Source organism: Astatotilapia calliptera, chromosome 4 (assembly GCF_964374335.1).
Source record: "Astatotilapia calliptera chromosome 4, fAstCal68.1, whole genome shotgun sequence".
In the NCBI taxonomy this organism is placed as follows: domain Eukaryota; kingdom Metazoa; phylum Chordata; class Actinopteri; order Cichliformes; family Cichlidae; genus Astatotilapia; species Astatotilapia calliptera.
The window spans coordinates 16,347,278-16,363,678 of NC_137425.1; the positions used below are offsets into that span (position 1 = coordinate 16,347,278).

Here is a 16,401-nt window from a genome sequence, read left to right on the forward strand (position 1 = left end):
CTGCATTTGATTGGTTGCTGAGGTGGGGCGAGGTCGTGTCAGGCTGTTGTGTGTCTCAGGCGCAGCTGGCAAAGGGGCTCCAGCTATTTTTGGGCATACGTAAGGCTTAGGGAGCGTTCAAAGACACGCAAAGGTGGAGATTTCCCCGAGGAGTGAGAGCAAAAAGGGTTTCCAGCATTAATAGGGACAATGTACGTCCAGTTAGCTAAGATGAATTAAAGAAAAGGGACAAGATACACTCAAGTGAGCAGTAACAGCTGATGCACAATCACATGTTGTGAACGAAATTCAAGTTTTCTCAATTTAATCCAAATGTAAACTCAGCCTTTACTTGACTGAGTGGTTGGTAAACACAGTTGTGACAGGCCCTGAATAAACTCGACACAAAGTGACCTACTAAACACACGCAGCAGCCGGGGAGCAAAATTGGACTCGGCTGTCATGTGAAGGATGTTTTCTGGGTTTTTTATTCTTTTGGTTTTTGTCACAGCAAAACCACACAAAGAAACAAGCAGATCGCCATGGGAAGGAAAAAGTTCAACATGGACCCAAAGAAGGTCAGAGGAGATCCACAGCTCTGGAGTTTAAATTTAAATCATTCATTGAAACTGAGTAAAATACCTATTTGTACTGCGCTTGCTCTCTCTTTAAAAACAGGGAATCCAGTTTCTTTTGGAGAATGATCTTCTCCAGAACACCCCAGAGGACATTGCACAGTTCCTCTACAAAGGAGAAGGGCTCAACAAAACAGTCATCGGGGACTATTTAGGGGAACGGTGAGCTCTCCAGTTTTCTCTCTGTTTTCCTTCCACCTTTCTTTTTCCTCTCCCCACATCCTTGTGAGATGTGCACTGCACGTGCTCAGACATCAGTGATAGAGCCCTGGGAAATTGGTGGTCTGGATTTATGGAGCACAATAGTGCCAGGAGACCGTGCCGCTGAAAGAGGGGGAAAAAAGTGTAGGGGACATGTGGTTCTTATCGAAGGGAAGTCAATGGGGATAGGATGTCAAAACAACAGGGGACATCACGCTGCCTGTCTCAGCCGGCACAGTGGCTCTCTGTCTGAGAGTGGCACTGTGACGTGGCTGCAGGACTTTGCTTTCCACCTTCAGTCACTGAGCATAGGAGTTCATCACTTCTTCTGCTTTTGTTTAAGCTGAACTACTCATCACATGTGTTTTTTTTCTCCCCACCACCCCAGGGATGACTTCAACATTAAGGTCCTCCAGGCGTTTGTGGAGCTTCACGAGTTTGCAGACCTCAACCTCGTTCAAGCCTTGAGGTACTTAACAACTCATATTAGGAAGAAAGAATTAAAGCAGGCGACGGTGAGTGGGTACTACAGTGCAGATTGTAAAGTTTGTGAAGAGCAGGCTTGTTTTCAAGTATAAAAAACCAGCCAAAACAACATACGGGAGTTTGCAGCACGATAAGATGGTGTTTTACAAGTTTTATTGTTGCTTTGGTACTTTTCTTTTGCAAAGTAAACACCAGACGTGCACCGAGTTTTACAGACCAAACTGAAAGAAATCCGCCTTGGCTTCACTTCACATATTTGGTTTTCCCATTGTAAACTGTTGAAATATGACATTATATCACGGCTGTAAAAAATCTTGGCCTGACTGAAATTGTTCCCACACTTGAGCCAACCGACTGTTTGCAGGGAAGGTGGGGGTGGGGGGAGCGGTGTATCTGTCAGAGACCTTTCCCGGGATGCACCAATTGGCATTATAAAAATAATATTAGAACAATTAGGCTAGCTGATAATTTCTTTTTTAGATGGTTTGGTCATGTTGTCGTTTGTGATGTGATTTGCAAATTTGTAAGTTGGTCAGGTTGTTGTTGAATTCGCAAAACACTTTTCATATGGGATTGGATATTGCTGAGATGTTATTGATGTAGTGCTTTTCTCTAAATTGCCAATAAGAATCAAGTTGGAGGAGAGCATAACGACCAACCATGCAAAGCGGTCCACAAGGAGACCGCTGCTCTGCACATCCAAGCAAAAACTGATCCAGGTTTAAGCTCAGATGAGGCCTCTGCTTTGTCACACTTGTTGCACTAGCACTGTGGCCGTGACGAGATCAAGTGGAGGCACAACGATGCTACTTTTGATCTCTTGTTATGTGCGGGCACTGTCACACGTATATTCATTGTTACCTACTTTGGAATTACATATAATTAACTAATTGGCAAATTCTGGGACAAAACGTATTTTACACGTTATATTTTTATGCTGATTTACATTAACATGTGTTGTCACCATTAAATAAATATTTTTTCATGCGACTGATAACAGAGGAGCCGGTGTGCACACCTCTTATATGTCAACAATGTGTCATGCAAACCTGTGCATCAAGTTAGGTGATCAGTGTATCAGATTCCTGCCTAAAGCTGTGTTCAAAGTGCTAAAAAATAGAGTATTTTCCAATGCACAGCTTTAAAAGTTTGCTCTAACTTCTAGTTGTTTGGTTTGTCGGGTGTCCCATGAAAGACAAGAGTGTTCTTTGTGCTGTTTTTTTTTTTTTGTTTTTTTTTTTGCAGAAATATCAAAATCTAATCTAACACTAGAAAAACAAAACTGCCTCTTGGCAAAGACGTCTTCATTTATGCCATAAACACACCCTCCTAATATAAAGAAATGTCTGTGCCGTGTAATACTGTTTTGTAATTCACAGGGAAAAACACAGATACTGTTACAAACATTCACATCAATATTTCATGACACATCATTACATTTTTCCTCTCGCTCTCTGCTGTTGCAGGCAGTTTCTGTGGAGCTTCAGACTTCCCGGCGAAGCCCAGAAGATTGATCGTATGATGGAGGCTTTTGCCTCCAGGTACTGCCAATGCAATCCCGGCGTCTTCCAGTCCACAGGTACCACACACACGTACACACATACACACACGTTTGCACCGCAGCAGATATATGAGTCAGACTCAGCCAGACAGTCCAGGACGGATAACATGCTCTGCCCACCAGACCACCCAGATTCAAATCAATGCCTCTGTCTGTCTGTCGTCTCTCACCGGACAGCTGGACCTGTATAAATCTTTACCTTGTGGCTACATGCGGAGATTTCACGACTGCGTAGGGGTGCAGCTTCAGAATATTTGTTCATTATTTCAGCCTCTCTGTGAACTTGAGTGGACCTGAAGTCCAATTACAGTTTTCCACTGAAGTTGGCAAGTTGCTCATTACCTGTGTGATCAGCATTCGTGTCTCCAGCAGTGATAATGAAATTGATCACCGGTCAATAGCGGTCATTAGCGCCGTCTTGGCTTGTTGCACATAGCCTTCCTGCTCACGTGTTAGTGTTAAGGAGGATGCAGGTGACGGCTCGGGTTGTGAATATTGATGTGGTGCAGTGGTGACACACCCAGACTTGGTTATTGGTCATCCCTCAAGAGTGGTGCACACTGGGTTATAAATTACATGCAGAGGATGTTGTCTGGGGCTCTTAGTGTGTGGATGGATGAAACCGAGTCGTAAGAGCAGGAACACACTGTGTCAGAAGATGGGCTTTTCTGTTGATTAAATTCTCCATTTTATCAGGTTTTCCTTCAATCTGTGGTGTGAAAATGTGCTACAAGATGTTTCTAATTCCCTTTTATGGCAAATAAGTTGAATGGCCTACTATTTTTATCACATCCACACTAATCTATAACCTCCACACACACATGTGGAGTGTGCATGTGCTGTATTTGGTTGTTTCCCTGTGACACTGTGTGTAATTACCTCCACAGACACATGCTACGTTCTATCTTTTGCCATTATCATGCTGAACACCAGCCTGCATAATCCCAACGTCAGAGACAAGCCCCCAGTGGAGCGCTTCATCTCCATGAACAGAGGAATCAATGAAGGGGGAGATCTCCCAGAGGAGCTACTCAGGGTGAGAGCTTTGACTTGATTACTTCGTCAGGTTTGATGAATTTATCCTATGTGGTATGCATTTGAAACACTATGGAGGTAAAAGTGGAGGGATTAAATTAAATGTTTGGGGTTTTCTCAATGTGGCAGACAAAAAGGAAACTTATAGGTTCTCTTATAGGTCTCCTCTGTGAAAAGCAGAGTCATGCCTCCCTAATTGAGACATTGCAGCTCAGGATAATGATGAACTTTAATAAGAAAAAGACGAAAAACAAGTCGATCGACTCGCATGCGAGAGGCTGTCGTGTCTGCCAAAGTGCTCCTTCAGTACAAAAAGGAACCTTGTTAAAAAATCTTCGAGGTCCCAGAGTCACTGATGTATGAATCTTTGTCTTTGTCTGAAAATTGATTTCTCAGTGTCACGTTTAATGCACCGGTAGTTGAAGGCTTGAATGTTTTTGCACGTGAGTTAGAAGTGTGTGTGTGTGTTTTCATCTAAGCGTAACCGTTTTTCTGCTTTTTCTTTCTCTGTGCAGAATCTATACGACAGCATCAAGAGCGAACCCTTTAAGATCCCCGAGGACGACGGGAACGACCTGACGCACACCTTCTTCAACCCAGACAGAGAAGGCTGGCTGCTTAAATTAGGTTAGTCTGAGTCTCACGCGCTCAGGTTCTGGGGGAATGCAAAACATCCGGCTTGACTTTATTTAGGAACTCCTGCTTTCTTTCTTTTTGGTCTGCAACTATAGAATTAGACTCATGAGAACTTAAACTGCGTGGTAACTGTTGCTCGTGCACTCTCCTTTGATCATAAAACATTAACTGAAAGATAGATAAAACCTTGCAAACACACCCATATGATTAAAAATAGAACAGCAAACATTCAACTTTTATATACAAGTCGTGTATCTTACAGTTTATACATGGGAGTGTATTCATGATCCATTTCATTGAAGGTCTGGTCGCGTTTGTGAACGGAGCAAACAGTGCATATAAAATATGCATGCATGTCATTCTGTCTGTAAACATGAAAGCTCGAAAAGCTTTGAATGAATTCAGATAAAAGTGTAGGGGTGTAGAGCAGAGTCATCCACCGAGGTCTTCAAGGTCAACTTAACGATTGACAAAAAGCCTTTTAACCTAGAAACTATGATTCTTACGAGCAGTAACTTTGAGTTCTGTCACTCACAAAGCTTCAGATATAATTATAAATGTAACCAACTGTTTGTGATGTATCAGTGAATTCCTCTCTTTCTAAAAGCCAGGCTGTGGTTATTTAAAAGCCACATGATTTGAAATTATGAACTGTGAGTTATATCTCAAACATAAAAAAAAAAAGGGCAGTAGCTGATTTTATGTGAACCGCATACACAGGAAATTTTAAATGGGCTTCACAAGGTGTTTTACAAGCAAAGTAAAACTAATTTTAATATATTTAAATACTTTATGGTGTGAGGGACTTTCTAATGAAAACCCCGTCATGTTGTTGTTTATTAAAACTACAAAAAAAGATGTATGACAAATTATAGCCCGCTTAAAAGAAAAATAATAAAACCCACAAGTACAGCTATGCAGATGCAGATTCTCAATTAGCTCTGTATAAACATAGTTTAGAAATGATACGTACATTGTTTATTAGCCTGGACGTGGACTCCTCTTATTGTGTGAGGAAGAAAAAAACATCTCAGTCATTTGAAGTGTGTGTGTGTGTACATATGTATGTTTACATATCTTTGTGGGGACTAAAAATTGGAAGTTTACCATACTTGTGGGGACCAACAGCTGTGTGGGGACAAAATGCCGTCACCACAAGTTTGAAGTCATTTTTGAGATTCAAATTGTGGTTTTAGTGTCAGGGTTACAATTAGGTTATGGTTATGGCTAGGCTAAGGGTTAGGGTTAGGCATTCAATTTTAATGGTGATGGTTAGGGTAAGCAGCTAGGGAAAGCATTATGTCAATTAGATATCCCCACAAAGCTATGAAAACAAGACTGTGTGTGTGTGTGTGTGTGTGTGTGTGTGTGTGTGTGTGTATGTGTGTGTGTGTGTGTGTGTGTGTGTGTGTGTCTCAAATGAGGTCATGCATTTATAAATCTTGCTTTTACTCTGCTTGAAGTTGGCTCCCCTCTGATCCCATGTGTTTCTGATTTGAACCTCGCTCCATCACTTGCCAGGTACTCCAGCAGTCCTCACATACATAACAGCTTATAATTTACTGTATGGCGGTGATTTATTATTGGACATAATACCTGTTTATTAGCCCACATATTGTTGGTTTAAAGAGCAAAGTCACTGCAGGTGGTTGGTTTTTACTACAGTGTTTACACACATGCACACACACCTGGCTTTGACCTGCACATTCTTTAAACTCTGTGTAACGTCTCTGTAGCCTCATCAAGCTAGTGCGTATGAATGTAAATAGCCCCATTGTGGCTCACAGACCTAACATGATTACATTCTTGCACGGTTCCTCCCTGGAGCAGTTTCCCCCGCAACCAGTTCTCACTGTAATATTTCTAATTTAACTCTCTAAAGATAAACCCTGGAGGATACGGAGGAATAAGGCCTTTTTTTAGCAAATGTCTCTCTGCGCTCAGCGGAAATTTGGCCGTGCTAATTCAATAGCCAGGGTCTATTGAAATGTAAGGAAACACAGAGCTTTTTATAGCTGTCTGTGACCCATGTAGGCTTCTGTGAGGGGACCATGAAAACAGGAAGGAAATGCTGCAGTAAAAGTCATGCTTAGGAATTAATAACACACATAGTTTTGGATGTAGTTTGCACAAATGAACACGTGAGGTGGCGAACTTGCTCTGGGGTGTCGTGTACGATACGTGCGTGTATTTGCGTGAGCGTTTTCACCTCCAGGGGTGCTTTACGTGCCAAGTTAGGTTCACATCAAGTTTGCTCTCCTCTCCTGAGAGCCAATGAGGTTTTATCCTGTTGCCTTAAAAAATGAATGGGCAACGGCAGTAATAATTTATCAGTTGCTCGAGTCATCAGTTAACTAAGCCTGAAGTTGGGCGAGATTGTGCTGGTAGCCTGCAATCTCACACAAGGCAGCTTGCCTGCATGTCTCAAAAGTCAAAGCCAACAGTTTTCAGTTGTCAGTGATTTACATTTAAGCTTCCTGTGGCACAGCTGTAGCAGCACAGAGCATTTGAAGAGGCACAGCCCGAAATATCTTGCATATGCAGCCAAACAGGGTCTTCTATTTAAAAATGAATATTGGGATAAGGCTGAAACTCTGTATAGTCTGTCGTTACGAGAATCGATTTCTACAAACAGCCCAGGTACAGAAATCTACAACAGCCCTGAGCATACACAAAGTGCACATACAGTGAAATGTCTGTGTTGGGTCTCGCGGGTTCACCAGTTCATGGTAGTCTTAGGTTCTTCAAGGGAACTGGACTTCCTTTTAGGTTCTTGAAGATGTTTCACCTCACATGCAAAAGGCTTCTTCAGTTCTAAAAGATAAAGGGTATCAACTCGTCACTCTGGTCCATCAGCTGGTAACGCTGATAGGGAGTAACGGATATTTAACCTCTGGCAATGGGACATGGACTGGTAGATGACCTGCTCTACCTCTGTCACCATGTGTCTACCAGTCATGACTCACATGACAGTGTAGTGTCAGGACCACCTCCAGTATTTTCGACTCACCTTTAGCTTTTAGAATGAAGAAGCTTATCTTCATTCTGCTGAAACATCTTCAAGAAACCAAAAAGACGTCCGTTTGTCTGTTAGCTCAGGCTGCAGCGTCACAGAAAACTGAATGGAAATCACAGGAAACCCACTAAGTGAATTTTCAAAGGCATGTGAAATATTGTATGTGTTTAATAATGACATTTTGGAAATGATCAGCCACAGGAAATTGAATTACATTTACTAATGAGTTAATGCTTAAAGTCAATAACTGGTTTGGGCCGCTTTGATTTCTTACATTTACAAGAGTAATCTCTCTCTCTTGCTTGCAGGCAAGTAGTCCAACCATATCTACCTATGTTTGCTTTTGTCATTTTAAAGCGCATAAGGAAACACAGCGGATGCTGGTTGGCTTCATTAATGACCATCACTTCCCTGCTCTTTTTCCTGAGGGCAGACAGCCAGTCTGTCACTGCGGCCTTTGTGTCACTTCCTGTCTCCTCTTTTTTTTTCCTGTCAGGGGGCAGAGTGAAAACCTGGAAGAGAAGGTGGTTCATCCTGACGGACAACTGCCTCTACTACTTTGAATACACAACTGTGAGTCTCACACCAACATGTTTTTTTTTTTTTTTTTTATTAACTAAAGGCATCTCTGCCGCTGTGTGTGTATGCTTGTGTCATCGCAGAGCCGAGCATTTCATTTTTATCCTCAGAAGTCTGTATGAAATCCACCCTGAGTCTACAGCCTCCTTGTTAATTATAACAAGCAGTTTATTCCATAGCACCAGAAAAACGACGAGGATTAACAATTCAAGTTTGCTACACTGCTGTTACGGTTATGGATTTCAGCAGGGAGCTCTTCATGTAAACTCTACAAACCAAACATAACTGAATATGTTGCACTGTCTTCACACTGTTTATTGGTAGTTTGATATAAAAAGCGGCCTCTGAGTCAACATTTGGTTTGTGACCACCTGTTCTTACGTCTCAGTTTAAGGGTGTTTTCTCTCCCTTTCAGTCCATTTAAAATGAACAAAAAAGAAAACACAGAGACTCTTTGGAAAAGGTGTCGCCTTCCAAATGGACTTCTGAGTGGTTTGTTTATGGAGAGATCCGACCCAACTAAAAGCTACACACTGCAATTTTGAGCTGAACACTTTCCTGTAGCCAGGTATGCTTTGCATTGTGAGAGATGTGCAGAGTACACAGAGTGTAAGTATACTCTTGGCCCAGTCTTATTTGGCCATTAATGGACTGAAGGTTCCTACATTTCAGTCCACCTGGGAGTTCACGTCTCTGTGTCAAAGGACATCAAACCACAGGAAAAGGCCACAAGTTTACAAACTCATGAACTGATTTGGACCACAGGCTGAAAAGTTTTTTGGTTCGGGAAAGAAAATCAAGTCATCTGGTTGTGTCTAAGAATCTATATTTATTATTGATTCTCACTGAGGAAACAGAGACTTTAGGGGCCTCTAAAAACCCTCCTACTATCCAAATCCTTGGAACTATCTTCCATGAAGGGTGATGCTATTTTCTGAGAATTTATTGGTCAGTTGGTGGCAATTTCACACCTGTTGCTAATCTCCGATTCCAAAGAACAAGAACTGAACCACCTTTGCGGTGCTAAAAACCCAGGGTTAACTCTGAAGTTAACCGGAAGAGACCAAATGCTGCTTCATAGTACAGGTCTCAAAGTAATAGGACCTAGTTCAGCTTTTAAGCCGGCGAGGCGTGATTGCAGATTCCGTGCCGGTGCGTCCACCCCCCTGCAGTGGCACCACAGACCACGTCACAATGTGAAAATTGTGATTTTTTTTTTTATTTTTTATTTTTATTTTTTTATTTTTTTAATTCAAAATCTGTTTAATTGAACTAAACTTATGGTAAAACAAGAACAGCTATGTAGGTAGTCATAAACAAAGCAAGCAAAAAGGGGAGAAAAGAGAAAATGTTACCACTTCAAAGCTCTTAGATAGCAGTCAAAGAAGGGATTAGTGGTACGCCACCTCGCTGGACCCGCCTACTACACAAGACCAGGAAAAAATACCTCCATCTTTCTTAGGAGCCAGAAGTGACCATATTTGGACAAGAGTGTGGATGACTAATCAGCATATGTACACGATTTTTCAGCCATAGACTGTATGCATGTATGGCACAGATATGCATACAGTTAGCACAGATTAGTTCTGCTAATCAGCGCTAAGTAACATAGAATAAAAGACTTCTTGGACACAATGTTATGTGCATAGCAAGCCACATTTATTTATCAAATAATTTAATTAAAAATAAAAAAGGCACCAGCACCAGAAACACTGTCTAAAGATCCCGCTTAAAAAGAAGCCTATGGAGTCTAGCATATGTCACTAAAAGTGGCCATACCCCCAGCAATGTGTCACACTACAGTTACAATGAAGAGGAAATGCAGTGCTGTACAGAATCAAACCACCAAACTATGAACATGCTTGTTTCTGCTATGAAATGTGTCGTTTAAGCATTTTAAGACCCTGAAGTTGCCCTTCTAGGAACTGAAGTTCTGGCAATTCTGCATTGGGATTCATTTTTTGACTTTGTCCTTGTGCACAACTAATGTAGTTTTAACATGGTTTGTCACCTTTCTGTATTAGTTTCTGCACAAAACTGCAATAAGCTACTAAAGTTACTGGGTCATAGAAAAGAAAGAAAACTCTAGCGTGTAATTATCGCATACTTGTCTTGTGGCCACAGTGGATGAAATGTTGCAGACTGTTTTAATTGTCATATGTGCTCAGGTTGGCATGGGTTACTATTAAATCATTGTCCCTTACTATAAAAATTAGCCAATAGTGCTTGAAGATTTCCACCAGGGCCTTTGTTTCTTTGCTGCCACATCAGCACTGTCCTCTCTTTGCTGTAGTATTATCCTTCAGGACACTATCATTATGTCCCGTCCTCTGGTCAGACTGCAGCATGCACAAGTAGAGGGGAGGGGAGGGGGGGGGCAACAAGCTACAATCACAGTGGATTTTTCTTTTCTGTGTAAGGCTGTTCCAGTGTTTCTTTCTTATAGAAATCTCATTTTATGCCATTTTTTTATGATTTTTTTTTTATTTTTGATCTCCCCTTTCTTCCCCTTGCTCCTTTTCTGGTTTCTGTTCTTTCTTTAATACTTGCTTTTTGACTTTGTTCTAAATTGCTCTTTCTATCTATCTCTGTCTAACTCTGGTTGTTTTTTCCCCTCCTCTCATGTTCCTGCTTTTGATCGCTCTCTCCTTTAGGACAAGGAGCCTCGTGGGATCATCCCACTGGAGAATCTCAGCATCAGGGAGGTGGAGGAGCCCAGGAAACCTGTGAGTGTTGCCTGATTAGAGACCTCAGCCTTTCTCCCCTTGGTTACTGTGTTCACTAAATCTTCTTTTTGTTAAAATATTTCTTCGCCAAAGATAATTATCTGGCACCTGTTTTTGATGACCTTTGACCCCTCTCTGTCCCTCCTTCAGAACTGTTTTGAGCTCTACAACCCGAATCACAAGGGCCAGGTGATCAAAGCCTGTAAGACAGAGGCAGATGGGCGTGTAGTGGAGGGAAACCATGTAGTATACAGGATATCAGCACCCACGCCTGAGGAGAAGGAGGAGTGGATTAAATCCATCAAGTAAGATTCCTCGTAATAGTAATGACGGCACAAAGATCCAGTGTTAAACCAGTAATGGTTGTTGTTACGTCAGAATAAACAAATAAAAATAAAAAAAAAATCCGTGAATGTGATTTCCTTGATGTTGGATTCATTTAAGGCAGAAACCAGTTTTAACCTGTTCTTTTTTTAATTTCAATTAAATCTAGACAACTTGAATATATGAGGTGCAGTCTTAAAGTCTTACGAGATCAAAAACCTGACTTGATTTCAGTTTAGGTGATCTCATTCAAGGTCATCTTCTTGAGCACCTTGTTATATCTCTCTCGAAGTCCTGTTCTGACCCTTATACTTCTGTGATTTCACCACGTTCAAACTTGCACAAACATCAAACACCAGCTCCGGCTGTTTGCTGTTTTCTGTTGTCTGCTATTTTTCTGCTATTTTCAAAGGCAGAGGTTTTCATTAGAAAGCTCTTTCTCTCTTGAAAGGACATGACAGCATAGTTTGGGTTTGCAAAGTTTCATCTTAAGAAACAACAAGACTTCTGGTACAATGTTCTTCAGATAGAAGCACATTGCTTCGTGCCATATTTGGCAAAAACCAAACGCAGCATATTAGCACAAACGCCTCATACCAGCTCTGCAGCATGGTGGTAGAGGCGTGATGATTTGGGCTTGTCTTGCAGCCACAGGACCTGGCAACCTCACAGTCATTGAGTCCATCATTACATGCTCTGTATACCGAAGTTTTCTGCAGTCACAAGAGAGAGCATCTGTCTGACAGCTTGGTGCAAATTAGGTCATGTAACCAGGCAATAGTCCAAAGCATAGCAGCATTTTTACCTGTTTTTGTAGAACCAAGGTGCTACAATGTGGCAGGACCTTAAGAGAGCTGTGCATTAAATAAAATGTCCACAAACCTCAATGATCTCAAGAAACGTTGCAGAGAAGAGTGGGCCAGAGTTCCTCCGCAGTGATGTGAGACGATAGAGTCCTACAGAAAACAACTGCTTCAAATGACGACTGCAAAAACTTTCTTTTTCACGTGACTGTATTTTACTACAGTGTTTAAATTAAACAGTGAAACGAATAACAACATGTTTTATTTCCATCAGATCGTATACATTCACGCTGGCAGTGAGTATACCATCGCTTTGGCAGCTGTGATAACCTTGCTTTTAATGACCTAAATGCTGGATGTTTTGTAATCGCCTGCATAAACGGTGGTGCAATGTCAAAGAGAGTTGGCTCAGCAGAACAGAGTGCTTATATACCATAATGTAGTGCAATCATCCACCTCCCCTCTCTATACTATCAGAGTATTCACAGGAGACATGATGGGGGATTAGACATTGCGTATAACGCACCAGGGTTGAGCCAGCAAACCTATCCAACACAGGCAGCTCCAAACTAGGGGTGACGCACTCACATCTACCAAAGCTAACAAGTCACAGCTTGCACTTCACCAGAGGGGTCCGAGAGGACTCGGGGTTCTGTGGAGATAAAAGGCTTTTTATGGAAATTATGATTTGCCCCTTTTTTTTTAAAGTAGAGATGATTATAGAGGCAAGGCCTTATCTGCTCATCTTGAGTGTCAGGAAGTGAAGTTGGACCAAGTAGGTCAATTAAGGAAGTGAGCTGCTGTTGTATGAATTAGTGTGACACGTTTGAAGTGAAAAGTGTGTTTTAGAAAAAAAAAATTAAATAATTCCAGTCAATGTATCAGTTTTTAAGAAGCATTTCAGGACTGAAAAATGGTGGAGAAGGTTTTTAGCTGTGGCAGCCGCGCTCTGATTTGATTTCTCCACAGTGGAGTTATTGTTTCACAAAATTGGGTTGTAGAACACAACAATGAGGAGTATGAAAGAGGATAGTCATCTTACACACACTCATTCTTTAGCGTGTGGCGTTATAAAGGGAATCAGAGATATCCGCAGTGGGGGGTTGAGCCTCTTCTTGCTTTGTGCTGGTGCTAACAGGATTTAGCAGCCGTGAAACTGAGCTTTTTGGTAGAGCCCAAATGGCTTCCTGACTCACTTGCTGCCTTTGTAGGCTGCCTTTACTCCCTCCTCCCCCCCCCCCAAACTAAGCAGAAGAGTCTATAAGCAGGACTGTTGTTTGCCCTCCTTCAGACCTATAAACCTGCAGCAAGAGGAAGAGAGCGTGTGCGACTGCATGGTTCGCTACGTTCTTGGCCGGGTTCTGGAGGAGGGAATCAGTGCAAGGTTCCAGCAAACCAGACTATCCAAAAAAAAAGACAACAAACAAAAAATAGGAGAGCGGGTCCCTCTTCAGAAACCATGGAAACCTAACTAGGTCACTCCACTAACTTTTTTTTTTTCTTTTTCTGATCTAGTTAAAGCATGCGTTTGTATAAATGTGCCTGCATTTTCATATCAAAGATGTTTGAGACCCTCCTCTCATGTGGCCTTCTTATTTATTTCATCGCTGTCCTCTGATTGGCTTCTCTAGGGCAAGCATTAGCAGAGATCCTTTCTACGACATGCTGGCCACCAGGAAGAGACGCATCGCCAACAAGAAATGAAGAGGGACAATCAGGTGAACCTCCAAACCCCCTCCATCTTTATCTCCTTAAGTTCATGCATTCATAAACCACACACACTGCAAAGCTGGACTGAAGAGCACAGAGCTGACTTCAACCCCGAAGGCAGACTTTGGTTTCTTTCCTGGACTCTCCACAAGTTGTATGCACTTGCTGGGGAGACATCACACACTTGCTGGGGAGAAAGCAGCGCTCCAGCCAGTTTGTTTCTCCTCCATCTCATATACACCCCCCTACCTCCCCAGTCATGCTTATAAGATGTTTATAGGTTTCCCTAAAGCCCAACTGCCATGTTTCAGGTGCACATGCATGCATGTGGGTTATTGTAGACCAATATGTTTGTATTTGTGTGTATGCAGCAGTGTGCATGCTATCGGTGCATACCGCATCTACAGTATGGGTGCATAAGTGATGCAAGTGTTCCCTCCATTGTGCTTTATGAAAAAAGTTGTTATTCAGAATCAGTTCAGATGTGTGGTCATTGACACGGTGCGCAAAATGTAAGGGTGACTGCTGGAGAAGGGGGGAGGTGGGATGAGGGGATGGACGGACACGTTTGGGACGTGGTTATGACCGCAGTGCAACCTCACCTGGACCACGTCGTCATCTCACTCTGGTGCTGAATTCTTCTCTCAAGGTGCCACGGCTGAAGAGTAACCTCAGAGGACATCAACAACAACAACAAAAAGATGGATTTAGGTTCTTTACAGTCAGCTGGACTGATTTCATTTATCTGTGTGGAGCAGAGAATTTTGTAACGTGCATCCTTTCTTACTTTAGTTGAGTAGCAGTGGCGCTTTTGCTAAAGCTTCAAATTCAACTCTCTTTGTGGACTTAAAGTTGCAATCCTTAAGATTTCAGCACCTCTGGTTTGACGGTATCCTGTCACACATTTTGAACATCTGCTCCCTTATGAGGGGTCGCCAGAGCAGGTAGCTCCCACACGTTTGCACCTCCTCTGCAGATCGACCCAAGCATCTTCAGCTCGAGAAGTGAATGTTTGAACTACAGCACTGTCTGCTGTTTACAGTGTTTTGACTTTGATTACAACTAGACTTTTTCACACCTTTCCTCACCTTTAATCGAATTATTTTTTAAAAATAGCAAATATACTATTTAAATAATTTACATATGTAATATGGGGTAACCCATTTCCATCAGCCTTAATCTTAGTGAGAAATATATTATGTACCTATGACTGCTTCACAATAAAAGCCCTCTTTTTAAATGCTTTTAACATGAAACAGTAGCAGGATAACATTTGTTGGCAGCTGTCAAACCAGGATCTCATTTCATTGACATCTTAAGGATTAGAACTTTCAGAGCGCTTTCATTTGAGAAAGTCTATCTACTGAGTGGGTTTTATTTTTGGCTGTGCAGAAGCCCAGTTAGGTACCAGTCCAATTAAGCTTCTTTTTTTCCTTTCCCTTATCTATGGCCTATGTGAGTGAAGGTCGGTGTGTTGTCGTGATCCTGTTTGCATTTGGTTCGTACTCCTAAAGATCCTTGCTTGCCTTTGTGTTTCTTCTCTTTGAACATTTCTATATCTAATAACCAGCTATCATTTTTGTATTTATTTTCATTTGTGAAATGGTTTAATACTACCTGTAAATGTTCAGCAGTGTATGCCTAAGTTATGTTTGTATATACAATGTATAGCTTTCTGGTCTCTTTGTTGTAGTATGCACAAACTCTGTGTGTAACCATGTTTGAGCCGACTGGCAGTTTGCATCAGCTGAAGTTTGAGGTCTTCTTTGCAAAAGCCTTAAACATAATCATTATAAAATATATGGGGATGATGAATATTGGATAAATAACTGACAACGCCGTTAAAAAGCCATGACTGAGTGAGAAAGGTGGTTGTATTTATGATGATGATGATGATGATGATGAAGATTATGGTGAATATGATGATGATTATACTAAAGTAATATCGGTGATGGTGATTATATAATTGATGATGATGATGTCAAAAACACCAGTAGTTTTCTATATAATTGTAAAATACAGTGAAAGCCTTGTGGTCAGGGCATGATATTATCTTCTACTGCCCTGTGTGGGCTTATAGTTACATTAACTTTTATATTCTCTGTAAAAGCTATTGGTCACGTTGTACATTACGTGTATCTACATAAAGTATACATAAAGCAGATTTGTGGTGTGTTCATTATTAATGCCGGTCCTGACCTACTTGTTCGCATAAATAATGAGCTGTTATTAATGAAGCACTCAGGCTGCTTAGAGCACGATGAGCTGTTTTTGTTTTTGTGAATGCGGAGGTCATCCTCCATGATGGGGAGCAGTGATGTATACCTGCATCCTGGCGAACACGTGGTAAATTAACAGGAAGTAGGGAAAGGTGAAGGATGACCTATTGGATTTGTGTGTTAACGTGCACAATAAGTGAAGCAATAACACCCTCTACAGGCTGTTCAGAGAAATATGCACAAAAACCTGAATCTTTAATTTTACTATTTTTTTCTGCTGTTCTCTCAAAGAAAAAAAAATCATCAACCAAAATGAAAAGTCATACGCTTCAGTGTTTTCTGTGGTAAAACAGATACTGAAATAAATTTTTATGCTTTATTATGTGCAGAGATTTACGTTTTTAGGTACATTTACCTTTAAATAAAACGACAGCTTTCTTGCAGTAGATTCAGTGTTTATGATTATTACAGTGCTCACTGGGTTTCTCTTA

General features: G+C 41.4%; 1 protein-coding gene across 1 annotated transcript in view; it reads left to right on the plus strand.

The window, feature by feature from the left end:
- cyth3b (cytohesin 3b) overlaps positions 1 to 13,989 on the plus strand; it is a 40,061-nt gene extending 26,072 nt beyond the window's left edge. The window contains exons 4-13 of the mRNA XM_026165055.2: positions 491 to 557; positions 658 to 776; positions 1,204 to 1,284; positions 2,768 to 2,880; positions 3,750 to 3,898; positions 4,413 to 4,524; positions 8,046 to 8,122; positions 10,783 to 10,854; positions 11,005 to 11,159; positions 13,613 to 13,989. Coding sequence (XP_026020840.1) covers positions 491 to 557; positions 658 to 776; positions 1,204 to 1,284; positions 2,768 to 2,880; positions 3,750 to 3,898; positions 4,413 to 4,524; positions 8,046 to 8,122; positions 10,783 to 10,854; positions 11,005 to 11,159; positions 13,613 to 13,685 — 1,018 coding nt within the window. The 3' untranslated portion in view covers positions 13,686 to 13,989. The remainder of the gene's footprint in view (positions 1 to 490; positions 558 to 657; positions 777 to 1,203; positions 1,285 to 2,767; positions 2,881 to 3,749; positions 3,899 to 4,412; positions 4,525 to 8,045; positions 8,123 to 10,782; positions 10,855 to 11,004; positions 11,160 to 13,612) is intronic.
- The last annotated feature ends 2,412 nt before the right edge of the window (positions 13,990 to 16,401 follow it).